The sequence below is a fragment of the Pelobates fuscus genome, chromosome 1 (genome assembly GCF_036172605.1).
Source record: "Pelobates fuscus isolate aPelFus1 chromosome 1, aPelFus1.pri, whole genome shotgun sequence".
In the NCBI taxonomy this organism is placed as follows: domain Eukaryota; kingdom Metazoa; phylum Chordata; class Amphibia; order Anura; family Pelobatidae; genus Pelobates; species Pelobates fuscus.
In genome coordinates, this window is record NC_086317.1 from 463882927 (window position 1) to 463910433 (window position 27507).

General features: G+C 41.8%; 2 protein-coding genes across 3 annotated transcripts in view; one reads left to right on the forward strand and one right to left on the reverse strand.

Moving 5' to 3' along the window:
- The first annotated feature begins 1446 nt into the window (after positions 1–1446).
- Positions 1447–7194, forward strand: AQP11 (aquaporin 11). The gene is made up of 4 exons (XM_063431142.1): positions 1447–1576; positions 1676–2589; positions 4341–4457; positions 5975–7194. The coding sequence occupies exons 2-4, from the start codon at positions 2007–2009 to the stop codon at positions 6061–6063; spliced, it is 789 nt and encodes a 262-aa protein (XP_063287212.1). The 5' UTR covers positions 1447–1576; positions 1676–2006; the 3' UTR covers positions 6064–7194.
- A 13190-nt stretch (positions 7195–20384) lies between these two features.
- Positions 20385–27507, reverse strand: part of CLNS1A (chloride nucleotide-sensitive channel 1A) — a 15355-nt gene continuing 8232 nt past the window's right edge. For both annotated transcript variants that reach the window (XM_063430960.1, XM_063430961.1), the window contains exons 3-7: positions 25754–25864; positions 25345–25455; positions 24445–24618; positions 22961–23045; positions 20385–21667 (exon numbers count right to left, since the gene is read on the reverse strand). In XM_063430960.1, the coding sequence (XP_063287030.1) occupies positions 22978–23045; positions 24445–24618; positions 25345–25455; positions 25754–25864 (464 nt within the window). In that variant the 3' untranslated portion in view covers positions 20385–21667; positions 22961–22977. The remainder of the gene's footprint in view (positions 21668–22960; positions 23046–24444; positions 24619–25344; positions 25456–25753; positions 25865–27507) is intronic.

A 27507-nucleotide genomic window follows, 5' to 3' on the forward strand; every position in this document is an offset into this window, starting at 1 on the left:
CTGTAATACAGCACTAGCTCATCGGTTAACCGCGTCAGCTGTGTGTCTTCCCAAATATCTCTGGTGATGGGCTCTATTAACACTTTCTACATACATACGGTCATTCCTGTGATTATTTTCGGCCAGTATTGTACATTGCTTCAATAAAAATTGTCATGATAAATAAAAATAAATGGCCCTTGAGGGAGTGCCTGAGAGAATTTGCACCTAGTGTTCTATCATATTTATGTTGTCCCTCCATGCGTCGTCATCGTTAAAATAAAAATAAAAAATGCCGCATTGATACTGTACAGCTGACGGCTTTTCTAGACCTTTCATTTTCCCCATTCCTCTTAATATAAAAATGAACAGTGTAAAGGCAGTTTAATGGCTACAATACGAGAATTTATAAACGTTCATAATATATGGTCATGTTTTGTCAGCTATACTAAAGTATTGTTTATTTTAAATGTTGAATATAATCTAAATAAACAGCTTGTGATAGATATACACTTGAGTTTTCTTCAGACATGCAAATGACAAAATGAATAGATAAGGCCAAGTGCAACTATTTTACTTTATAATAGTCCCTTGTTTTCCATTTCTTTTTTTTCCCTCCGCCTTTTGATTACTTTTCTTAAATTCGTTATCGCTTTATGTTAATCATTGTATATATTATATGTATTGTTTAATTTTGTTCAAATATCTTTAAAATGTAAAATAAAATTATTTGAAAAGCCTGCATATTGTGCTTCTCTTTATATCTGGTGTTACATGCTGTAGGAGAGAGGACATAGCTCTGTGTGTATTTTACTCCGTCTTGGATTGACACCATGTGTTGCTGGTGGGCAGGGCATGAAAAGTGATACCATGCTCAATGTGCACATTATATGCTGCAGGAGGTAAATCCACCCACCAAGGAGGAGCACAATACACCTGCCTTGGTTATAATGGATGTCCTGCTTGCAGGATATATTCTGCTGTCCATTATTATATAAACAAACACTGTAGGTAAGAACACAGAACTCAAAGTCCTGTTTACATTGACCAGAGTGGATAGAGCGCGCATGCGCAGAGCAGCCAGAATCTGACGCACATGCGCAATAAAGACAGGAGATACAGCGCTCGTCACGTGATGTAGGGGCGCGGCTATGGTTGAAGGGGGCGGAGCGATGACGTGGTGGCGTTGCCCCTGGATACACGTGAGCAAAAGTTGTCTCAATGACCCTAATTTTAACCCTCGCCCTATCTCCACATGGGACAGGGCTGTAACCTTGGTAACCCCGCGGGGAGAGGGAGGAGCCTGGCTGACTCCATGTGTGACACTGAGCGGGCACTGCACCCACTGCACGGAGTGAGCGGAGGGTGACTGACAGAGGGAGTAGTGCAGGCAGTGACCGGGGTTTAGTCATAGGTGGCAGGCTGAGTTAATAATCACCTGCTGGGAGCCAGGCTGCGGTAGTAGTGGAGACAGTATCCAGTGACTAGGGGGAGGTGGCTGGCTGGGGTAGTAGTGCAGACAGTATCCAGTCTCTAGGGGGAGGTGGCTGGCTGGGGTAGTAGTGCAGACAGTATCCAGTCTGGGGGGAGGTGGCATGTTGAGTTAATAATAACCTGCTCTGTGCTGAGGTGGCAGGTCTTACCTAGCAGTACATGCAGCATTGGGACAGTGAGATAATCACCTGCTGGGGGCCAGGCTGAGGTAGTAGTGCATGTAGTATCCAGTCTCTGGAGGCAGGTGACAGGCTGAGGTAGTAGTGCATGCAGTATCCAGTCTCTGGGGGCAGGTGACAGGCTGAGGTAGTAGTGCATGCAGTATCCAGTCTCTGGGGACAGGTGACAGGCTGAGGTAGTAGTGCATGCAGTATCCAGTCTCAGGGGGCAGGTGACAGGCTGAGGTAGTAGTGCATGCAGTATCCAGTCTCTGGGGGCAGGTGACAGGCTGAGGTAGTAGTGCATGCAGTAGCTGGACTCCAGGGGTGACAGGCTAGGTGGATAGAGAGTAGTTGCCTGGTGAATGTGGAAGTATGGAGGTGTTGTGGGGCTCTGCACTGCTGGTGGCTGTTATAGTGCTCCTGTGTGAGGGGCTTCGCTTCCTGTTGCCCAGAAAGCTCCATGGTCTGCACCTAGAGCTGGCTTTTGAAGTGGTGTCAACCATCCAGCTTTGCTGCTGTACCTGGGAGCTGGTCCTGCTGGGGGTCCGAGGCGGCCTGGATCCCCTGTTAAGTCTGGGGCTCACCTATCTGATGACTGTGATTCACTGCCTGAGTTTACGAGCTGCCTGTAACCCCTGTGGCAGCCTCCAGCACTGGCTCCGCAAGGAGGCCTCGGGGGTGGACACCACACTGCGATTGGTGGCTCAGTTCGCAGGGGCCGCACTCTCCCGCCTGGTCATGCCATTCTTCTGGAAACTGAGGCTATCCCATCTTCATGAGGACTGGAAGACGGAGGACTTTAGGAGCCCACTGAGCATAGGGCCCCTGTCTGGGGCAGGTGTGGAGATGCTCTCTGCTCTGTGTCTGTTAATCCTACTGAGGAACCTGGGCAAGGTGGAGGAGCAGTTAAGACCACATGTGGTGGCAATGCTCATCACAGGGCTGGTGTATGCAGGTAAGAGACAGTACACACAGGGTTAGGCGAAAAGTCGTGGGTTATTAACTGATGTGTGAATTGTTAAGAATTTGAAGCGAATTTCAAACTTTATGCCAAAATCGATAAATTGGTAAGATTCTCCAAGTTGGCTATAGTTGGCGCTCTGCTATTTTGGTATTACATTTGAAATTCACTCTGAATTCCTGACTAATCACTCTTCAGTGAATATCCTTATTAAAATTGGGATGGTTAAGCAATATTTAAACTATATTCCATGGGGGCAGCAGCATGCTAAGCTTACCCATTGCAATGATTGGTGTACTTTATCACTGTTTTCATTCTGTTAATAATTACAATATTGTACCTTCTTCCATTGTGAATAGAAAACAGTGGCATGCATGTAAAAGAACTTGTAATGCACCATAACAATCTTAACTGCTGCCTAGGATTGCTGCTGATTGACTTAGAGCGGTTAGCTGACACTTTGAGCCAATCAGTGGCTCCCTATTCATAAAAAAATAATTTTTTAAGCTGTTTTGTGTATGGGGATCTACTTATTGGCTGAGAACGTCTGCTAACTGCTCCATGTCAATCAGCGGCGCCTGTCAGCAGCACTTGTGCCTGCGGCTTCCTAGTTTCCAGTAAGCATTTGTTGGAGGGGCAGAGTGATCCGGCACTGGATAGAAGACTTTGAGGTTAAACCCCTAAAGTTAAGCTAGTGCCAGGGACCTCCTGGCACAATAACCACCTAATTTAGAAGACGTTCTGAAACCCGCAATGTTGCTTTTAGTACACGGTTAGAATCCTAGGTTATTCTATGGAGTTTCAGTTCCTTAACACTAGAGGTCTGGATGTGGTGTAATAACACTATGCTTCCTTGCTAAAGGGGTCTGAGAGGTCTTCTTTACCTGGCAATCTAGCAGCTGAAGCTCTGTGTCCCCGACTGCATTCGTATCCTTAATGCTTTATTTTCTGGCACTTTTTAGTATAGATAGGGGGAGTAGAGATGTAATGTTGTTATTGAGAGGGAGCAGTTAAAAATAAATAAATTTAAAAAATCATTGTTTCTGTGGCCTACAGAGGTAGTCATCCTTCAGCACTCCAGATGATGTGGATCGCATATCTCCTGATGCTTTGCCAGCATAATGGCTGTAAGAGCATTAAGGAAATGTAATCCACAACATCTGCAGTTCTGAAGGTTGTCTACCCATGGACCACTTCATCAGATGAATTACAGGGAATTCCTGGCATATTACGGTATTGCAGCTGCACTGTCACCGTCTGGGGACTTGGCATAATTTGCAAAGACACCTGACAGTGAAATCGGAGGGAGGGGCAGGCAAAGGTGAGTTTAACTTATCTGAACCTGTCCTTGCAAGCGCCACTATCTTCTTCCGGTTGGTCCTGGTGCTTCAGCATGCGCGAGAGTACTGTATTGATTGAGATCTATCTGTCCATAGACAGTGCCAATTCCCTGCAGCCGTCACTGCTGATAGCTGGGGGATTGACACTTCTAGGTGGCAGTAGCTCTGACCAGTGTCTTGTAGATAGAGATAATGGAGTTCATACTTTGTCTCAGTATGTCTTTTAATTGGTTGACATTTTAGGGAAATTCCAACACAGTCAATATGAGTATTTCATAAAGATTATAATACATAAATACACATGGTGCTGAAACGTGGAACAAGGAACTGGCAAAATTGTAACCTATTTAGGTGACTTTTGTTATAGTATAAAATACAACCATATTTTATTTTTCCCCCTTGCAGGAGGACATCTCACAGGAGCTGTGTTCAATCCAGCTCTTGCCTTCTCAGTTCTTCTCAGCTGTGAAGGAAACACGTTTCTAGAGTATGCTTTTGTTTACTGGCTGGGGCCCATCATTGGTAAGTGGATTTTTAAATGCTAAATCTGTTGACAAAAGACCCCACATATAAGAACCATTCCATTAAACGATCCCCTGTGCTGCTAGGAGAATGGATATTGCCAAAGAGTATCCTTAAAGGACCACTATAGGCACCCAGACCACTTCAGCTTAATGAAGTGGTCTGGGTGCCTGGTCCAGCTAGGTTTAACCCTTTTTTCTATAAACATAACAGTTTCAGAGAAACTGCTATGTTTATAAATGGGTTCATCCAGCCTCTAATGGCTGTCTCATTGACAGCAGCTAGAGGCGCTTGCGTACTTCTTACTGTGAAAATCACAGTGAGAAGACGCCAGCGTCTATAGGAAAGCATTGAGAATGCTTTCCTATGAGACTGGCTGAATGAGCGCGCGGCTCTTGCCGCGCATGCTCATTCAGCCAAGGGGGAGGAGAGCTCCCCGCCCGGCGCTGGAGAAAGAGGTAAGTTTAACCCCTTCCTCACCCCCAGAGCCTGGCAGGAGGGGGTCCCTGAGGGTGGGGGCACCCTCAGGGCACTATAGTGCCAGGAAAACGAGTATTGGTCTTTTAACTCATTAAAGTCCAGTTCACTTTTACTTCGGAACAGCTCTCTGACCCCTTTATAAGTTTTCCCCTCTCTTTCATAAAAAATAACTTTGCATCCAATATCTGTCTACATTCATGTTAATACCTGGATGTTCAACTTCTAACGCAGGGGTGGTCAAAAGGTATACCTGCGTTTATGGACCTGCAGCTACCATGATGCTCTCTTGGCCTTCTTAAAGGGACACTATAGTCACCAGAACAACTGCAGTTTTATGAAGTTGTTTTGGGGCCTATAGCCTGTCCCTGCAGGCTTTTTAAAGTAAAATACTGCCTTTTCAGAATAAAGGCAATGTTTACATTACAGCCTAGGGACACCTCCATTGGCCACTTCTCAGACAGCCACTAGAGTTACTGTCTTTACACTCTGCATGGAGACGCTGAACCTTCCACATAGAGCTGCATTGATTCAGGGGCTGAGCCAGAGCTGGCGGATCTGCGTGGCCCTGGAAATAAGGTGAGTTTTACCAGATTTAAGGGGGGATAAATAGTTAGTTTAACACTATAGGGTCAGGAATACAAGTTTGTGTTCCTGTAAGGCTGGCAGGTGATATACATTCATTACCTTAGAACACCAGTTAAATATTATTTCTTAGTGGAGGGATTTATTTGTACAGATCTACTAAATGAATGGGATCTTATAGTACCAGGAATGCAAAGCTGGCATTAACATTGCAGCACTAAGGGCAATAGGGACACTGTACCCTTTGTATTTTTTTTTTTTAATTGCTCATCCAATGGCATATTGTACAGGATGGAATGAGTGAATCACTTCAGTAATCCATGTGTTTTTGCTTTTGGATTTTTTTTCAGTCATAATTTAATTACTTGATTTGTATTGATTATTACATTCTTCCACACATGCAGGTCACTGATGTGCTTGGAAGTTTTATTCAAACACATGTCTGTTTCTTCTAGGTTTAATACTCTCAATTCTACTCCTTGATGGATGTATTCCGAAACTCAGCTCGGACGAGAAGATTGCAAGCAAAAAAAAATTTAAATGAAATACAACGGAATCGGAATCCAGTACGAAGCAAATAAAACACTGCTTCTTTACTATACAACATGTTGCTGTGATACATGGCTTCTCCAACATGGTTTGAAATCATCAGAGTTCCATGACTGTTTTCCTGACACAATTGGATCCCTTTAAGAAACACTGGCACTATAGGTCCCTACAGTGCCCCCCTACCATGCGCCCCCCCCCCCCCCCCCCCCGTAAGGCTTAAGAGGTTAAAACCTACAGGGAACTTAGAGCTGCAATGTAAACATTTCAGTTCTCTGGAACTGCAATGTTTTACATTGCAGCACTAGGTGCAAAAAGGTCACAGCACCCAGACTACTTTAAATGAGCTGAAGTGGTCTGGGTGCCTACAGTGTCCCTTTAATTCATTCATTGATTTACCATTTATTGCCTACAACAATTTTTACTATGGAAGTTTGTTGTAAAAAAAAAAGCTTTCAAGACATTGGTGTGTACGTATAACAACTGGAATGCTATGGAAACTAAATCTGCCAACCAATGCATATAGAGAGAGAGGTGTGTGTCTGCTAACTTTTTCAGGGATTTGATTTGACATCCACAGAATGTGGGATGTGTGAATGCATCTCACCAACCGATCTTAAGTGTAAAACAGAATATCTAGAAATCGTATGAGAAGAATGTGTAGATGACCATATGCCACATGTCTGCACTTTTGCACTTTACCATAGAACACGCACTGTGGGATGTATTTTACCTAAGGTTGTGACTTTAGACACTAGTTTACTGAACAGTCATTGTTCTAGATCTTCTATATAACTGGACAATAGATGAAGCTCTTTTAATAATTCATTGCCACATGTTTGTTTTGTTTTAACAAACTTTATGCAGAACCGAAATAAGAGCATGAACAAAATGTAGGGGGTACGTTTTACTTTTAGTATTGTATTCAATTTATATTTTAATTCATGACACATTAGTATGTTAAAAATTTTATGTTAAGCGTAGATATTACGATTTGACATTGACAAATAAGAGTAATAGACAAGCTAATCTTACAAACTGTGAAACCTAAAACTATGTTTCATACAATTGTGAAACAGCTTGATATTCTATAGAATCCTGCATTGAATAAAATGTTGGCATAATGCTTGGACATGTGTATTAGTGGATTATGCATAGGACCAAATATTTAAAACACACTGGAATTGGGACAGATTGTTCTGATGTAATATGTGTGTGATATTAGGTGCAGGTTTTATTTGTTTATCTGCCAGAGAAGCGCTTAATGTCATTGGTTTTATTACACAGATCTACATGGAGCTCGTAGCAATAATTTCTTTAGCACCAAATAAGAAAATATTTGCTTTGCATTTCACATTCCCATAAACCACACTACCTCATATCAGGATTGTACTGCAGAAAAAACTGATGCAACTGGTTTCATTGTCTTAATTGTGCAAAAACATCTGAAGTTTTATCTTTGCATTTTTTTGCTTTTGGCATTTTACTGTAATTAAACATTTTATAATCATGTGTAGTGAGATTTTTGCATCACATGTATATTTAAGCCACACTTTAATTTCTGATTGTCAACAGGTATAACTGAGCAAGCGTAAAAAAAGAGTGTTTGGAGCACACTTGGTATTAGTTGGTTTTCCAAAATTTTTGTTTAACCCACTGAGGACCACTGGGATGTCATGTCATCAGCCTGGTGCCTGAGGACCCTGTTCCAGTATGGAATGTCCTGATTATCACCATTAACTGCATGTAACTTTCAAGTTTGCTATGGGCTAATTCAATTTATGCTATTTATAATTTGAGACTCTCCTAGGAAATCCTTGCAGGAGCGGTGAGCTGCACGGACACAGGAATAGGCTCTGCCAATCAGTAGCCCTGAAGATTATGTTAATGAAATTGTTCAATGCACAGATAATAGCTACGGATGGCTGATATCTGTTTATTGACTGTCCTGTACAGTTTGGGGAATTTTGCCAACAACAGATATACACAGGCTCTCTCAGAGAAGGTGGAGATTTGAACTGTGTGTGTGATAGTATAACTTTTTACTCTGTGTGGCATAAAAGCAGTATGCTTATAGCTGCAAGGAGCATACGTTGGAAGGTCCTTTTAAAAGCTGGTTTGTTATGACAGCCATCTCGTCGTACCTGAGGGGTTAAACACATTGCCCCTTGTTATATTTCCTAATCTAGCTTGAGACACCTGGGATTTGATTGTCAAGAATGCCTTAATTTGGCAGTCTGCACCAGAAAAGCCTGTTTGCACTGCTAAACAGGAATAGTCTAAGCATGTAAGCAAAACCAGTACATGTTAATGTTGTTGTTGTTGGGTCACATATCCAGTCCTTGGGGTCTGACTATAAAAACAGTGCCGTATTTGAGACACTGCACTGTTTACGTTCTTCCCAAACCACATCTCTAGTGGCTGTCTATTAGACGCACACCACCAGATTCCAAAGGAGCTTATATTACTGAATGTTCAGCAGGATGAGCAGCATGATGTAGCCTTCAATGTACATTACAGTGGCCTCTCAATGATTCTCTATGAAAAGGGTTTATTTGGACAATAGTCATCATGCTTGAGGACTTCAGGTTACACAAATCAGGCTGCTGTGAAGAGTATGTCTCTGCATTGCAACTAAAGTTGAATTGTGTTTGTCTTCCTTTTCTTAGGGAGGGTGCATGTGTGTGTTTGCTTGTGCGTGTATATGTATGTATATATTTAATGGGGTACATTGGTGTTCTGATAGGCTTATGCAATGTATGATCATAAACTGAAACTAAACCACCCCATTTTTTTGCCTAGATTATGTGTTTTAAAAAAAACTATTACATTTTTTTAAGCTTTGAAACTGATGTTTAGTGGATGAGTGAGTTCATTGGATCTTGTATGGTACGGTATGTTGTATATAACAATTATTGATTTTTTTTTTTGTATGGAGTGCTTGCATCCAGTGGAAAACTTTTTGAGTATTCCCCCGAATGACCACCCAAAGGGCTCTCAATGTGTGATTTTGGTTGATCTGAACCATTAAAATGCAGCAATAGCTTTAATGTGTGTATTTCTATATGAGTGACAAGATATTCTTCAGGCACCATTATGACGACTTAATCTCTTGTCAAATATTTTTTATTGAAAGGTTTTCATTTTTAACAATAATAATCATTGTAAAACAATGGAATAAAGAATAGGAATACATATAAATCAAATAAACAAAAAGAAACAGGGGGGAAATATCCATCCATTATAAAATGGATATCATATGCTTTATGAAAACTACTATATAGTGTCAAATAGGGTGTAAAGGTACTTCACATGTACCAGGGATAAATAGTGTACAGACAGACACTTAATCTCTACCCAGGACATACCTGAAAACTAGAGAAATCTCAATGTATCTTTCCTGGTAAAATATTTTATAAATAAATAATATATGAATTTACTAGCACAATGTATAAAACTAATATTCTTGTTTTTGTGTAGAACATTGACTTAACCCCTTAAGGACACATGACATGTGTGACATGTCATGATTCCCTTTTATTCCTGAAGTTTGGTCCTTAAGGGGTTAAAGGACCACTATAGGGCCAGGAAAACAAACTCATTTTCCTGGCACTATAGGGTCATTAGGTCCGCCCCCACCCTCATGGCCCCACTCCCGTGGGGCTGAAGGGGTTAAAACCCCTTCAGCCACTTACCTTTCTCCAGCGCCTCTCCTCCTCCTGCCGACTTCCGCGCCAAATGCGCATGCGCGGCAAGAGCTGTACGCGCATTCAAACTGCCCATAGGAAAGCATTGCTCACGGATCAGTTTTGCACCGGGGCCCCATGGATTGTGTGTGTACGCCACTGGTCACATGTCCTCTCTTATGGCTGTTATACTTTATATGTCATAATATTGTGCAGGTCGGATAGGAGACTTATGCCAGGGTTATTATTTGAGACTTTATTGGAGCTTTTAGACATTTTATGCAACTTGAGGGAAAACAGACTTAATGCAATATGCCACAAAACAGGATACTTGCAAATAAAGAATGTCTCTGATCTCCAGGGCCTCTTCATTAGGCCAGGCAGGTGAGGATGATAAGGTGACTAGTGGCTAGGGAGAGCTGTAACGTCTTTTAAAGGAACAGAAACAAATGAAGATAAAACATAACTGTCAGGATACGATCCTGACATTATATTTATACCTAACCGTTTTCAGTTCTGGTATGAGCATATAAGCTTGATACTATAGTGGTACTCCTGGTTGCAATTGGCTTTTTGCATACCAAAATTTGCAAAACAGCCTATGCAAATTAGGGTGAAAAAAAGAGTAACATTTGACGTTGTTGCATGTGCCAATCATGATGCTTGAGGCAGAGCAGATGTAATTCCATTATCGGCCTTTTAGTGTGGAAGTTGTCGGCTGAATTATAACTACCTAGAAACCATTGATGTTCTTCCGATGAAATAAAGTGTGAGAAACATTGCGTGTACAAAGTACAGAAAGGAGTTGGGGAAGCACGTCCACAGGTACAGTAACCAAAAAGGGGAATTATTTTAAGAACCATCCTGACTCTCTCTCTCTCTCCTCTGCCCTAACTACCTCAAAATGTTGCATAACTTTTTACATTTTAAAAAATAATACATAACTGAGTATACAAAATAGTAAACCTAACTATTTCGACCGAAAGCTATACAATGCAATGTGTTGGTGCCTGAAGTGTCTCTTGTATGGCCAATATAAACGTTTTGTCATTTGTACATCATCCAATGTCATCCTTGACTCCCAGGAGAACCTTTAAAAGCTGCTTATATATCTTTAAAGATTAACAGAGTGCACTTTATTTCAAGGCCTATGATAATGTGTCCTGCTCAAACCTGTAACTCTCCCCCTTCTAATAGAATACTGTTGACATTTGCTCCTTCTGCTCCCCTTCGCCTCTCTCTGTGGGCTTCTTCAATTTAAATTTATATGTATGCTCCGTGCACACAGTTTTGGGTAGTGTTTTAAAGTGATTTTATCCTATATTTTAATTTCCTCCTTATTTGAGACTGTCGTACAGCTCTTGCTCTAGAGTTGCAAATCTAAAATTTTTTCGTGTATGTACAAAGAAACTTGCTGCACTCTTGTATTGAATGTAAATTGGTAACATGACAGGGTGTTTCTACTTGCTTCTAAATAGCTTGTCTTCAAGCAGTATGTGGTTGGCCTCTTCAACCCATTGCTTATTGTTAACTTCTAAGGTGCTTTGCCAGCAGCAGACTGGCTGAACAAAGCCATATTTTTGCAGCTCCTGCAGTGATGGTAAGTTATATGAAGTTCATTTCAACTTAATGTTTTCCTGTTCCAAGCTGAGAAAAATGGCAACATCTCATCAAATGAATTGCCGCCATGCCCATATTATGGTACCTCTTGGTGCAGAAGGAATATCTGCACCAACGTATCAGCAACGTATCAAGGAAGCCCAAGATGAGGTCAGGATGAGGAAAGATGAACTGAGAGGACAGGCATGCAAGCCCAGAGCCACATTAACATAGGCAACAAACCTCTATTACACGGTTGCCTTTTGTGGGTAAAAGTAATAATTGCTTCTTTACTGAACCAGAAGCTAAGTATCACCTGGCACGCTACTTAGTGAGAACCAGGTCTCCCATAAGGCTGGCTATGCATCATGGGTAATGTAGCCTACAGTTAGAACGCCCTTGTATATTGGTACAGTGTGAGAAAGGGCTGTAATCCATCCAAAAAAAAGATTGCTGCTAATAGGGCACGGGTGGTTGTAATGTACATAAAAATACTGAGCAGGGGTCTGTCAGCAGGGCTTCCCTCGGGCCCAGCGAAAATAAGGATTTAATCCACGATATACGCAGCATTACAGACAGAGACACAGATAACTCCCAAGTAGAGACAATGGGTGAAAAAATAAGAAGACTCATGCCCCGACAGCACCTTGCCATCCAGATATAAGGCTTTCTTTTGAGAGGCCTGCGCTACCACAGAGACCAAAGATGGTGCATGAGGCCCACTGTGCACAAGAGGCATCTGAAGCCTCAATAGAGGAGGAAGAATCCTTCCCTCTCCCCGATCGGATGTCGCATCCCTCTCATCAGGGACCGAGGAAGATAAGTCACCCTCAACAAAGGGAGAGATAAAGTGGCTCCTGGTAGACTTATGGAAGGAGGACCTCCAGAAAGTCCAGACTGAAGTGGAAGTGGTCCACCAGAAGGTCCAAGACCTAGAGGTACGAGAGACCTCCAGAGACAAAAAAACGACAAGCTACAGACAATAGCCTGGACGGGCTTACCTCTCAGGTACAACAACTGAGCAGTGACCACATTGGAGGTACGACACAGGCGTAGAAACCTGCGCCTCAGAGGTATTCCCGAAACGGTTGGCAGAGCTCCTACCATTTATCCACAACCTCATGAACACTATGGGCCTTAAAAGCACCTCTGACTTACCAGAGATTACCTTGGCATTACGAGGCACCCTTGGACATCATTGCAGTAACCCGTCATGTCTCAGTGAGGTCTGCCATTATGACTCTATCCAGGGACATGGGGATCATACCTAATGAGGGTCACGTGGTGGCTTTATACCCAGATATACTAGTCTCTGTTTTCACAGAAAAACAGAGACTGGCACCTATAGCCAGGAAAGTGCGGGACTCTTCCATACGATACCGCTGGGGAATGAGGGATCCCTACTAGCTGAAGTCGGGAGAGAGAGTTTCACACTGACATCGGAGGATCACCCGGAGCATTTCCTATAACATGTGGGCCTGTCAGTCCTGCCACGACCCGGACCCTCATCGCCTATTAGGAGACCCCACAAATTAACCCCACAAACATTTCTTCTACATCTAAATATTCCAACACTTAATAGACATCAGACCTTTCTGCTTATCAATGTCTTGCTCGCATTTAGGAAGCAGAAATACCTCGTTGCTAGAGATTAAAGCCCACATTGATTTCCAGTCCAATTCCAAAAAATACTTTTATAATGACGATGAGCCGAGAATTAACTTATACATCAAAATCTGGCATCCATGGTTGACTCTTACTGCTAAGATCTGCTCCACCCCCCCTTTAGCCCCTTTCTCTTGTGTGTCTCCTGTTCCACCCTGACGAGTTGTGAGTATCTACCTACTAAGATTTTTTTGCCAACGATGAGAATTCTATTCACTCACCCTGTGTCACAACATAGTTCTAAGCAACTGTCCGTACCCCCTGTCACCAATCCCTCCCCGCTTGTTTGTGTGTGTGTGTGTATGATGAATGCACTTGCGGCTGTTTTTTTTTTTTATTGTTTTATGATACAGTTAATGAATGACACGACTACCATTTTTTCTTGACTGTGTATGACTAATCTATAATCTATAATTACATTGAGACTTGTATTATCTATATCTTGTCTACTGATATGTTACTTTTTACCTTTCTTTTACAAAATGTAATAAAGATTTATAAACTTTAAAAAAAGCAAAACCTTAAATTGTTGGGTTAGAAGTGGATACTCAACTTATTAATTCCGCATCGCTCCGACAATGTGGGAAAGCAGGTTACGTCTGTCAGACTCTTCCATCCGGCTGCTGGGCATCGAGCAGGTTTCCATTGTATGTTTGTCCGCACCTTTTACAGGTGCCTGGGTATGGTTAATGTTCGGTTTATTTCTTTATTTCTAGTTATTCTTTTATTTATTGGGCAGCTAGTCAGGCAGACCAGAGGTCGTGTGACCAGAATCTTGGGATTCATCATCACCAGGTCAAGGTTAGGTTGTGTGGGATCAGGGGGTCGTGATGGCAGCAATTTTATCTTGAGTGATCACTTCGGCAGTATGTGACGGAACCAGTTATACTGCTGATTCTGCTGATCCATGCTGGTGGTAATTGCCTAGGTCAAGAGCGCACAACGCCAAAGGGGTTTAGAGAGGTAGATGTCGTTTCAACATGACAATATCATGATTTATACAATGCTTGGGTGGATTGGTGATTCATCATGTTGAACTAGAAGGAGATAACCCGAATGTTATGCATACTGATTTGGTACACCTTACTCATATCGGTTTGGGTTTATTTACTGTGGGGTACAATCAATAATTGAACAGGCGCTGGCTTTGGGGGGATGCCTCCTCCCTCTCCCTGTAATAGGATGGGGGTCTGCAGTTGCGGATTTCCTGCGCCAGCGAGTTTGGTAAATGAATAATGCCTGGACGGGCTTAGGGAGTCGCAGCCTGAATTTGGTTGATGATGAAGGACGGGCTGAAGAGGCTCTGGAAGACGTTTAAAGTGTACCTGTTTGCTGGGTAAAACCAGCAGCTGACAATATTTGGTTGTGCTGGTCTAAATAAAGCGGTGGCCGTTGCCCTTACCCACTTAACATGGTGTTGCTTTACTTATTGGTAATGGGAGGGTAGCAGGATTTGGTGATCGGAGGAGTCATCAGTCATGAGTTTTACAGAATATAGTTAATTGTTCTAGAATTGAAGGAAACCTCTTGATAAAGGTCATCAGTTTTAGAAAGTAATTAAAATGGTAACTTTACAACAAGTACTACAGAGAGCTTTAGTTGTTATGTTCCCTAGGGCATCCTGGCTCCACCACTTGGTTTAATATCAAACTGGTTAAAAATAGTTTAACATAAACTAGGGGGTTTTCCAGCTTCTCACCAGCTTTGATAAGTAAAAATCAATACTTCTGTATTATCAACGCCAATTTTTTAATGGGCTGACATTAGGCTAACCCAGCCAACAACTACCATCGATGTTGAATGAAATGAATGTTGTATGTCTTTGTATGCAGTGTGTTTGCATTTGTTGAGTATTCTATCACTCATACGCTGTTCCATACTCCTTCAGGATTTACCACTGCTGCTACCTTCTTTCTAATGCTCACGGTTTATATATTACCAATTGTTACTGGTTTGTCTTTAATAATTAAGATTCTTCTTTTTATTATTACATTGCAATGTTGTATGCTTACTCTGCTACTGTCAAAAACCAACCTGTGGAGACCCATGCTTCTTTTATTAAAAATTTTGGAAGCAACTTTCTGTGAGAGCTAAATTGTACGGCGAAAAGCAAATTAGCTGATATAGCTTAAAAAAGCAACATGAGCTAAAAAGGTGTCATAGCACATACAATACAAATGAATAGAGAATACAACCTGTATAACAGGACGTGATCTTGAACAAATCTAAAGGATAATAAATGATATATAGTGAAGTATGTTAAAAAAAATAATAACATCCAGGAGGTAGAGAAATTGTACGGCCTTTGACCCTTTAACGAGTAATCATTCTAACTGAGTATCAGGTTCTTTAGGAATGTTAAATCAGTCATTAGAAATTAGTCTAGGTATGCCTTAAGCAGTAAAGCAGTAAAATACCAATTAAAATCCTGAATGTTGACTAATAACAATTTGCAAACATTGTAGCCTTGAGACCAAACAGCAGTTTTGGATAATATCACAGTGGGAACATAATGGGTTTAGAATTAGATCAAATTGATCCAACAGTTTGTTTTGTCAATAGATGTCAGAAGGCATTTCCTATTTATATTCTTCTTTTTAGAATGCAACCTCATGCCAAAGGGAACCATAAAACATTATAAGGTATAAGCAGTGGCTTGGCAACGTCAAATATAAAACAGTATTAGCATCTAGATTTGTGTTCCAGCTTATGATGTTTATTAAGAATGTCATAGATCTTTAACAAACCCTAATAAATATAGCCATCATAGAACATTGCGTAGATGATTATCAATTTGAGACATTGTGTACAATAGAACATGACATTAGATATTCCAATTTCATTTTACTTTTGTGTAACCATTAACAATTAAAAATAACCAATAACTCACTATGTGACCATTCGTCAGAGTCTGAGCAATAGAGTGTACAGATTGGCTAGCTATTTGTAAGTATCAAATTAAATGAACCACTCTAAAACTAAAATATAAAATCTATAATTCCTAAAAATGTTGCCCCTTCTCAGGACCTTCCTACTCCCCTACACCCTAGAGAGATGACAGATAAGTAACTTTTACTTAAAGATTAAGAGTTTCTTTAGAAAGGGGTCATGTCCCGTTATAACTTCTGTCGAGAACCATGTTGTGTACTCCAGAGTAGCCCTGATCCTTGATTGGAAGGATGAGGCCAAAGCAGTTATATAAGATTTCCAATAATTCCAGGAATTATTTTATTAGGAGTTCTTTATTTGGTAATGTGTATAACCAATCAATTTAAAAATAAATGTATATAGTTTTTTTTTTTTTTAATTCTTTATTTTTGAGGTGCGCAAAAGTTTCACGTTGGTTACATGTGACAGGGTTACAATACATGTAGAACAAAATATACGTATATGCAAGATAAATTTGTCAAATAAAACGCACCAATTTTTTTAATATTTAACTTGTTAAAACATTGGACAGGTTAGAGGTTTTCACATGACTTTTAAATCGTCCTTTGTACAATTGTTAGACCAGGTCTGTCCTTGGTGTGTCAGCGTGTATATGCCTCTATGTTGGCAGGGTATGTGTGTGGGGTGGCGAGGTGTCAGTCGGCATTTAATGTGAGTTGAGCGTGGGTCGATTGAGCTTGTGAGCGAGATGTGCAGGTGCCTTGTGTCATGTAGCTGGATGTGTGTCGTGAGAGACTGAGTTGTGTCTCGTCTTGGTCAGATGGTGCTGTGAGGGTAGGCCCCTGCCACCTGGGGTGGGTGCCCCTAACCAATGGGGCCGTGGGGGTGAGAGGGTATGGCTGGAGAACGCCAGCTGGTTGTAGTGTAGGTTTGATTAGCTGCGCTTTGTCATCGTGGTGTTGTTGCTGTTTCCAACACTGAATGCATTGGATAAGCGTGTAACATGACTGGTAAAACATTTGTTAAGAAAATAAAAATAAAAAGCCAAAGTATATAAAAGGTACAACGTAATCGGAGAACACAAATATCTGTTGCCCGTTTAGCCTAAAAAAGGGTAGATTACAGGAGGAAGAAGCCCCTGAAAAAGTAGGCTCTTATTGAGTTCATAAGTCCTTGCGAACCCTCTAATTGTTCCGTTGCTCGAGCCGCGGTGGCTCCCTCTTGAGTCAGGGGGCTGCCCTCTGCTGTCTGGGTTCCCGTGAGATGAAGGGGACCACCATAGCTGGGTCCCAAAGTCCTGTTGGCACAGTTCCAGGTGTCTCAGGGTTTGGAGTGGATATCCCCAGGTTGCGTAGAAATGTTGGTGCCTCACTCATTGTTGCTAGGGTATGGGTGGTTCCATCTCTGGTGACTATGACTGTGCAGTTTGCTCCCCATTTGTAGACCAGATTTGCTGCCCGGAGTTGGGCAGTGACACTGCCAAAAGCTTTGCGTTGAAGGAGTGTGGCCTTTGTGAGATCTTGGTAGAATGTGAGAGAGGTGTTTTCAAACAGTAGTGGCGTTTTGCCTCTTAGGGCCGACATGATTTGAATCTTGTCTTGGATTGTGATGCATCTGAGGATCACATCGCGAGGCTGTGTGGGTTTGAGCGGGGTGGTGTTGGTGAGACGGTAGAATCCGTCAATGGTGATTCTTTTTGCCGCTGTGTGGGGCAGAATTGTGGCTAGAAGTTGCCGGATATAGTGTGGTAATTCCTCCGCTGTGATTCCCCGTATTTTGACATAGGTGCGTCTTTGGCGGTCTTCTACCGCTGCTAGTTTGTGTGTGAGGGTATGCTGAGTAGCCTGGATCTGGGTCATTGATTCATCTAGTTTGGCCAGATGGTTCTGTACTGCCATCACTTCTTCCTCTGTGACTCTCACCCGTTCTGTGACCGCGTGCACCTCCTTTTTTAGGAGAGCAGAATCGGCGGCCAGCAGTTTGTGTATGTCTGCTAGCAATATCTTTAAGTCTCTTTTGGTTGTTGGGGCAGAGTCATCTGAGGAGTCCTGCACTGAGGGCTGTGGGATCTCCTCATCCTGTTGTTCCCGGGTCGGGTGGTGTTTGGCTGTCGCTGCTTGCGGTACTTCCCGGGTGCGGGTTTGTGTGGAGTAGGCCGTAGGAGCATCTCCCCAATGTCCCTGGTCTCCGCTGCGGCTTGGGGCTTTTGTGAGCGTCGGCCCATTACCTGTTCGTGCGCTGGTCCATTACCTGTTCGTGCGCTGCCGGCTGGGCCGGAGTGGAGGTATGTGCCTGTTTAGCCTCTCTTGCCGCTATACTCTCCAGCAGATCCCCCAGGTCCGGGATCGATGGCGTGTAGTAGGCCCGAGACCTCCGTCTCCTTTGGGGTAGTCTCTGGTCCGCAAAGAAAGGCATCAATCGGTGCCGGATGGCTTGCTGGAGCAGGTGGTGAGGGTTTCGGGTGTGGATCGGGCTCAGGTTGGCTGATATTTGTGGGATTGATCAGTTTTGTTTCGGAGCAAGCTGAAATGGCGTCCTGTTGGGTTTGCTTGCAACCTCCGCCCCAAATGTATATAGTTTTATCAGTCCAACGTTGTATATTTAGCCAATGGTATTGTTTCTATCATGTTACAAAAATACTGTGTGGATTTCTATGGCCTCGGACAGCTTTTATTGTGTCATTCCACAGCAAAAATTAGGTTTACAATAAATTTAAAAAAAAAAATAATGTATAGGTGGGGTACCCTGATGCTCCCAGACTGAAGGACAGTCTTACTACTCAGTGCGGCAACTAAGGTTTTTTTTTTTTTTGTGGGGGATATGATTATTTGGGAGAGGTCCCAGTGTAAGGAAGTTGTGATTGAGTGATGACATTTTAGTTTTCAAGCACATCCCAAGTTCCCTCCAGAATGATGGAATCAGGGAGTACTCCAACAAACAGTGATATAAGTTTGCGTTAGGTTGTGGAGATTTGAAGCAGTTGGGTATCTTTTCTTGCCATCTTGTGGAGTCTGTGAGGTGTATAGTAAGCATTGAGTGTTTTCAAGAACATATCTGTGGTGGACCTGGCATCAGTGGGGTTGCCCGAACCCATCTGGAATTCTTACGAACAACACTGTATCCGCCTGTTCAGGTACCGAACAGAACCTGTGTGGTTTGGCCTGGTTATTGATTTAGAACCCCGATCACCCCTGGCTGTTAACCGAAATTAAGTAGTACTTGAGTGCTCCATCTTGTCTCCCGAACTCAGGCAGCAGTAGTCATCAAGTGCGTGGAACTAATTTCAGCTACACGTTCTCGCGAATCCCGGTCAAGATGGTACTGCTGCCTGTATACTTTCCCAAACTATGTTCGGGGAGATATCATCTACCAACTGGGGGGGGGGGGGGGGGGAGCATTCGCTAGCGAGCCAGGGGGAGCATTGGTCGGTGTTCATGCAGGAACTCCCAAACCAAGACTGCGACTGGCTACGCCCTGGATTCTCTGGAACTCTTTTGGGGCATCACCTCGTGGCCGGCCAGTGAAATCTTCTCCCGAATAGCGATCTCGTTCCACTGAACCAATCTGAGCGCTTTTCGGATATGTTGTGCTCTCAGATTCAGTTTATTCGGGGATATAAGAATTGTGGGGTTCCTGTACTTTTTTATTATTTACATATATTTTATGTAGCAGAGATAATTGTGTTATCTAAAACTCCCAGCTCAGACCCAGTGCATCTTGGGAAAATTTCCTATCAACTTGTCCTGGAGATCCCATACTGTGGGACTGTGCATAAAAAGCCATGTGTGGGCTAATAAAAGTCAGTTGACTCCCAGAACTGAGTGTCGTCCACTTACTGGGGGAATGGGCTATATCTATTAACCAGCGCCTCCCTTCCAGCTCCAGAGGATTGCTGCGGAGATTTTCAGTCTTAGCATTGCAGCTCTGCTACAAAATCTTTATGGGAGACCATGGGTAGTAGATTGGATAGCACAACAGAAATGGTATTGCAAAGCAGTTGGGTATCAACCCCCCCCCTGCCTAAGGCCACTGACAATCGCTATGGTTGGTAAGTAAAAGCATTTAGATAAATAATATAGATACATTTAGTTAGGTAAAATAATAATAGACAACAAAAATAAGATACGTTTAGCAGAGGCTTATTTCTTTAAGTAGAAGTAGTAGATAAGCACTATAATGATGCTGAGAGAAGGACGAGTGCAGTGTTATTGTAGTAGCAAATGGATCACTATGGCCCTCCATCTGTACAATTATCTCTGGGTGAGACACTTTCTGTTTGTGGGAATGAAGAAAGCTAGGTCCGGGCACTCAGGATATTGCACAAAGAAAATTTATTGGAACAAAGAGCAATATTTTGACCTGCACAGAGGCACATTCAGCTTGTGCTGGTATTGAGGGCAGCAAAAACAAAGAAAAGTTGATATTTCACGTTTTTTTTCTTTTTCTTTACAGCATATAATAAAAACAAATACAATACACATTTCAATACAAAAACCTAGGTTTTATTTGTCAATTGTAGTATAACAAACACGGTCACGTTATCTTCAAGTGCTTTTGTTATTTTATACAGGCTTATGTAGTTAAAGTGAACCCGTCACATTGTATTACGTATTAATTTCCAAAACTAAAGAACTCTGGCCTCGATTTAACATGCTTTCCAAATGATTCAATACGCTTGGGAAAACTTACCAAAAAAATCTATCCACAAAATACACCATTTACGTTTACAGTAATTTATGGGAACAGTATTAAATCATTTGTAAAGCTTATTAAATCGAGGGCTGTTTGTGATACAGATCAGCTAACAAAATACTCTGATCAAGAAAAGAAATATCTAGAAATTCAATAAACCGCCTCGGCACACAGAAGCATTGGAGAGAGTTTCCTTGACAAGGCAGGGCTGCAATGTTATACTCCTAATCCAATCCCAGTGACTGCTTGCCTATGGCATTCTAGAACTAGTTCCCTACATTGGTTAGATGAACCGTACTCCATAATAGCTGTGGGAGAAAGGTTATCCATCATTGTCCATTGTCAAAATCTAGATATTCTGTTTCTACAAATCAGCACTTATTCATTAAACTGTGATATCATAATGAAGTTTATATATTTTTTGCCAAATGAAAACATAGCCCACTTGGAGATTATGAAAAAAAAAAAAAAAAAAAAACGTATGGAATTCTGCTATTTTGGCTTTTAAAATCGTGAGATTCACTTGGAATTAATTTTGAATTCCGAACACACACTTTATTGAATAATCCTTTATGTAATTTTAGTTTTGGTGACACAATTCCTTTAAATACAGAACAAAAAACCTGTCTAAGAGCTCAATGCAAGCGAATGTGGACATTTTATTATTATTTCACTTAAATCAAATTTTTAACAGCTAAACATTAGCAAGGTTACTACATAACTACATATTCTAGAACAATCTAGAATGGCTATTGAGATGCTTTTCTCCAATAGAGAAGGATGTTAGCAAGTTTGTAGAAAAAGAAAGGAAAGAAGGGGTCAGCTCCAGCACTTCTAAATTGCGAGTTAATGGCAAATTCTTCCCAAGAAGTTTGAGCTGTAACAGTTATCAGTCTACAAGAGATGCTGTAGAGATTGTCACAAACTACGTATTCATGGAATGACTAGACTGAATTTTTTTTTTAAAGCAGGTTTAAGGAAAATAAGGACTTGTGCCAGATAGTACACAATTATTTATTAACTAAAATGGTCACAGCATGGCCCACTCCAACGGTGTATAAACTGCAGAGCCTGGAAGAAGAAAATAAATGCACAGAATTAATGTCTCTTAAGGAATGATTACACAAAAATTCATAGAATTCTCACTACGCATAAAGTTTGCAACTTTGCAATTTAGATATTAAAACACTACAGTGTTTGGAATAAAAACCTGTTTTTTTTACAGAACTGCTAACATCTCCATTTCCCCTAACATTATGGAGGGGGTGTGGCCTCCTCGCCAATGGTCCAATCCAAACCTCCTCAGAGGAGCACTGGGGACCTGATACACTGTATTCAATGTGTTCCTATGAGCTTCCACTTCAATTGACCGAATTTTAGTAGGTTAGTGGTGCAGTAAGCACCTCCAATGGCTGTCAAAAGGAAAGCCATTAGAGGTGGATTTAACCCTCTAAAAACTAATGTTTTACCTTGAAGATATATAATGACAGGAACACTGCACTGAGATGGAGAATAAACTCTATAAAAATAAAGGTAAAGTAAAGCTCCACGACCGAGTACGAAACATTGTTTAATAGAAGCAGCCGATTAGAAGTCAAGTAAAAATGAAAGTTTCACTAAAATGAGAATTATGGAAATATGTGAAGACAGTCAGGTTGGAAACATCCATCATCATATCTATGTTTCCGGCTCGGCTACTTTGGCCTAAATTTTCCAGAATAGTGAATGAGTCACCAAGTGCAGCCATAGCTTTCAGTTCTAGGTGCAGTTGCACAAACGTTGTAATCAGAGGAACACATGTGAAGGTATAGACACATTTTCAGCAGCCAATGTCTGTCACACCTTAAATTTAGCATTCATGTCACACTATTCTCTAGATTTTGTTACATACTAAACATTCTGTCAGGGAGAAGATTTAAGGACCAACCCCCGCCCCCAACGAGAGCTTGCTGCTTAGCCCCCCATAGAATGTCTCCCTAAATAGGAGAGATTAAGTATCAGGCATGTACACCAACTACGCCTACAGACGAGAGATCATGGTGTCATGAACATATGCTACACATTCCCACTCATTGAAGATCAAGATTTCAGGTGTACACATGGTGGAGCTTTTTCAATTCCTCTTAAGTACCGAAAAGCCAAATATGATCCTGCAATAAATTAGAGGGAATGCTTTGCAATCAGTATTTAGTAAAGGTTTAATAAAAAACAATCTCAGTTCTCCACATTGTATAGCGCCACTTCCCCTCTACTAAACATAACCCGTCAATGATTTTACACAGACACACAAACTGCACAGATTTTGCAATTACTCTAATCCACTGTACGCAAAGAGACATTCAACAGGTTAAAATAAAAACTCACAGGTTTCCAGCCTTCAATCAGTGGTCAACATCTGCGTCCTCAAACTGTCCTGCCACTGCTGGTACAGCTTCCACATCCATTCCATCTGCAGAGAAACATTTTTTTATTAAACCCAGGCTGGTCAAACTGAGTGCAATAGCAGCAGAAAACTACAAATATCTTCTATTTATGTAACCAGATCTTATACTTTTCTATGCAAATCCAAAAAATGTATATAGTCCACAGGGAAAATCATTGCTGCCCCGCAGCATGCATCATTTATAAGCATGTTTTTTATTCTCACAGTACTGCCAAAGTAAGGATTCATGAAGTCATTCATCAAGGAGGTTCCAAGCGCATTAAAGGAATACATATTTGTATTTTCAACGCTACATTATTCATGTTCCTACTTAAAAAGATCCCCAAATTATTTAAAACTAAAATAATTTGCTCACCTTCCTTCCAGGGACGAGTCTCCCTCAGTGTTGCCGCCTCCTAGCCTGATGTCATCTCGGAGGTGTGCCTCCAGGATGAGGTTCCAATACAATGCTCCTCACAGAGGAGCATTGGGGACCATAGGTGCATGGAATTAGCCTGCGGCAACGGTCTAGATGAAGTTGTTATAGCGAGTATAGTGTTCCTTTAAGGGATTTAACTATTAAACGCTAAACTTTGGAAGAAAGTGGCAATCACTCTGCCCATCAGCTTCTTTCTTGGTCCAAGGCTTCAATCAGGAAGCCTTGGACTTGGCACTGCTGATAGGCAGGCTGGTGATCACAGGTTATCAATATCTTATCCATTAAGAAAACTGAATGAAAAAAGTACATATCATTTTTACTCTGTTTTCTGAAGGGAGAGCTAGAGATGGGCTGAGAGCGTTGGGGACTCCCTGAGCCTATCAGCAACGCCCAGTCTAAGGCTTAAGCATTCCCGACTAAATATATTATTTTGCCAACAAGTGTGTGTGATTCCAAGTGTTCACTCCAAAAACAGTTCATTTGCAAGTCTCAAAGTGTGAGACATTGGTCATGAGATAAATAGTGTGTGGCTAAAATTAGATTGTGGTAGGATTACTGGAGAGATAAGAGGAATTAATAAATTGTACTATACTATGATGCCTTTGTCTTTGTCTTTTTTATTCCCTTGTTTGACATTTTAGAACTTGGAATTCAACTTAAACTGTTTATATGCAATTGGTAATTATTCCCAATTGGTATGTTTTATAATTAATCCACTGGTGTCTGTCGCCCTCTGGTGTATGTAGGTGATTTCTGTATGCATTTTTTTTTTTACATGTTGTAAAGGGAATTAAAGTGTTAGCGAAAAAAAACCCACAAATCAAAGACATCAGAAGATTGTATCTAAAAGAGTATTTTTTCCTCTAATTGATTATGATTTGCAACAAATTTCTGCCCCGCTTCTACATTTTATGTAAAACAACACTTATCGAACCTGAAAATTACATCTCTATAACTTTACAAATTAAAACTCTGCCAGTACCTCACCTTCAAACTCTGCTGCAGTCCCTTCAGTCCGGACTCCGGCCATCATGTGCTGACCGCCAATGGAATTAGCCAGCATATTTTCTAACCGCTCGAGAGTAGCTTGACCTTCTGTAGTGAGGTGTGACAAGCCTTCTTCATAAGTATAAAATGTGGGGATATCAACCTGTCCTTGCTCTGCAAAAAAATAATATGCATATGTAAATACAAATGCATGCCTTAAAACCTGTAATGTACATTAAAAATATAACAGCTTTGGATTACACCATAAACTGTATTGAAGAGAACACAAAAAAATAAATAAATAAAAAATAGCCTCCTTAGATGTTCGTGTCTCAATGATAGGCTTTAAAATACCTGCACCTACTAGAAACCCATGTGCCTGGACTTTTCTTTATACTTCTTCTTAGCCTCTCCATATTCTCAGTGTTGACCCCCAGCAGGGTTAATTTTCAGTCTCTGAGTACTGCGAGTGTGCCACGGTTGGAAGCATGTGTAAGAGTACAACAATGTCAATGGAGGATGCCTTTTTATTCACAGCAGTTACTAGTGACAACTGGGGGAATTGACCAAATGTGATGGTGGTTGCTCCACCTTTTGCCAAGAATAAGAAAAATGCATAAGACAAATTAGTCCTTTTTTTGTCTTATGATTTTTTCTGACCTTATTGGAATCTTAATAAAATTCAACAATGTTCGAAAAACTTTAGAAAGGCGTCGTCGGCAAACATTCCCATAGACTTTAATGGTGATATTTGTAGATCAATCATTTGGAAAGTTAATTATATTGCAGCAATAATTCACAGACATGCCTTAGAGAATTCAACCCATACACCCATCATTTGATATAGCTCTAAAGAATTTACTTACTGCTAGACAAGGAGAGAAAAGATTTGTGACTCACCATGAGCTTCAACATCATATTCTTCTCCTTCAAAATCATCATCAGAATCTTCATCTTCGGGGTCAGGATGGAGAGCTTGACAGTCGCACATAGCAGAAAACATCTCTCCTACTGAAGAAGAAAGGGCAGGGAAAGAAAAGACATGTTAACTAATGGTACAACCCACTGAGCTATAAAATGTGGGTCCACTACATTCAGTCACCTGTACCAGCATCTTCCAATACATATAGCAATGTTTACATACGCAAACACTGCCTGTTACAATGAGTTATTCCAGTCTTCTATCAAAAATATAATACCGGCACCGCAGCAGAGATGGATTGCATCAAAGCAAAAAATAATATACTGTGTTTAAAAAGGCAAACTGATGAAAATGAATACTTTTATAATTGTGAAAAAATAAACGTACAATCAGATTTTTCACCAGGAATAAAACGTATTTCTGTGATGGGCTCCTCATCGTCATCACTCTCTTCCTCCTCCTCCTCTTCATCCATAGTTGACTCTTTCAATTCATTATCTAAAGCAATAACAAACATTCAATTAGAGGCTATGAATGCAGGCAAATGTGACTAGAAGAAGGGATCAAAGCACAAAACTGTGGCAACATAAATGAACAAATTGTTTAAAAGGACACTATAGCCACTTCAGCTCATTGAAGTGGTCTGGGTGCAATGTCCTTGTTCCCCTTAGTCCTACAATGTAAATCATTGCATGTGCATTAGTCCTCCCGTTACATGAATTCGAAGGAGTCTGTGAGGATATTTATGGAGTGATAAATATTAAAAATATTTCCATAAAAATCAAACATTTTATAATTTTTATTAGATCAAAAATTGATATATTGGCACTGCTTCCCTGATTATATTAAATTAAAGCTGAGAATTACCCACTATTTTTTAATTCTCATAGATCCTGGAATACGTTTCATTAGAGGATTTTATTTCACACAGTAATCACAAATTAATTATAAAAATATAATTTGTGACAATAATAATAATAATATGTAACATGCGTGACAATCAGTGAATATTTAGGTATAACATAAGTATACAATATGGCAGTGCTTTAACACAGTTTACAGACAGCTAAATAGCAATAGTTATATCTACACGTATGCAGCTTTCAACAAGATTTACGACAGGACACTTCACTTTGAAATCAGACTGCTACAAATTCCTTAAAACAGAACACAGCGGGGGCGGGGCCTGACAACAGACATGGCCGGACGCACTTTTCGGGAGCTCCTGCAATAACGGACCCACAAGCGACGATACCGACAGGCAGGACAGCATAAGCGACAAACGGTGACTGGGAGCAGAAGCAGAACAGCACCCAGCACACGAAGATACAAACCCGGCACCGATCTGCCGCGGAAAAGCTGCAACAGGCCATGCGGCCTAACCTAATGCAGAGCATGAGGCCCGGGGAGGACAGCCGACCTCCCTGCACAGTACGAGCTCCTAAGCAACAGCCCAAAACAGCCCTGCTGCCCCCCCCTTTGGACCGGTGGGGGACATCCCGGTCCTCGCTGGGGACGATTACCCCCACAAGCATACCTGAACAAGCAGTGTACTCGCCCAGCAAAAGAAACCCGCAGGGCCCAGCCAAGATGGCGGCGCGGCCGCGGGTCAAGCAACCGTGCATCACACCGCCCGAGCACACAAAGGACTTTGTGGACTTGGTAAGATCTCACCACTGGGCAAGGCTGAAAGCGCGGATCAAACCCTACCAGAGGGTGATGAGAGCGGTGGCTGCGTGGATTCGCCCGACCATCCGGCGTACCCTACAATGGGGCCCCCCCTGCGGCTCCAGAGCGGCCTCCACGCGGGGCTGGAGCCCAGGCTCAAACTGGCGGGAAACAACGCAGGGCCTTCTGGACGCCAATTCTCACGACCCCACACAGCAGAAGCAGATCCGACATACCTCTCGCTCAGCAACCACAGACAACAACAACGGGCAGCAGAGCATAAACCTGCACACAGCGGCCCATAAAGCATGGCGCGCCGACGACCGGACAGCAACGAAGCTGGACCCCAGGAGACGCAACAGGCAGCAAACCTGCTCACGACATACCGGGGTGGAAATCCAGAAGGGACTCTTACCCAACGGCACAAGCGAGGCTGCTAAAACGGGCATCGGGTGACACAGTAGACTATCAAG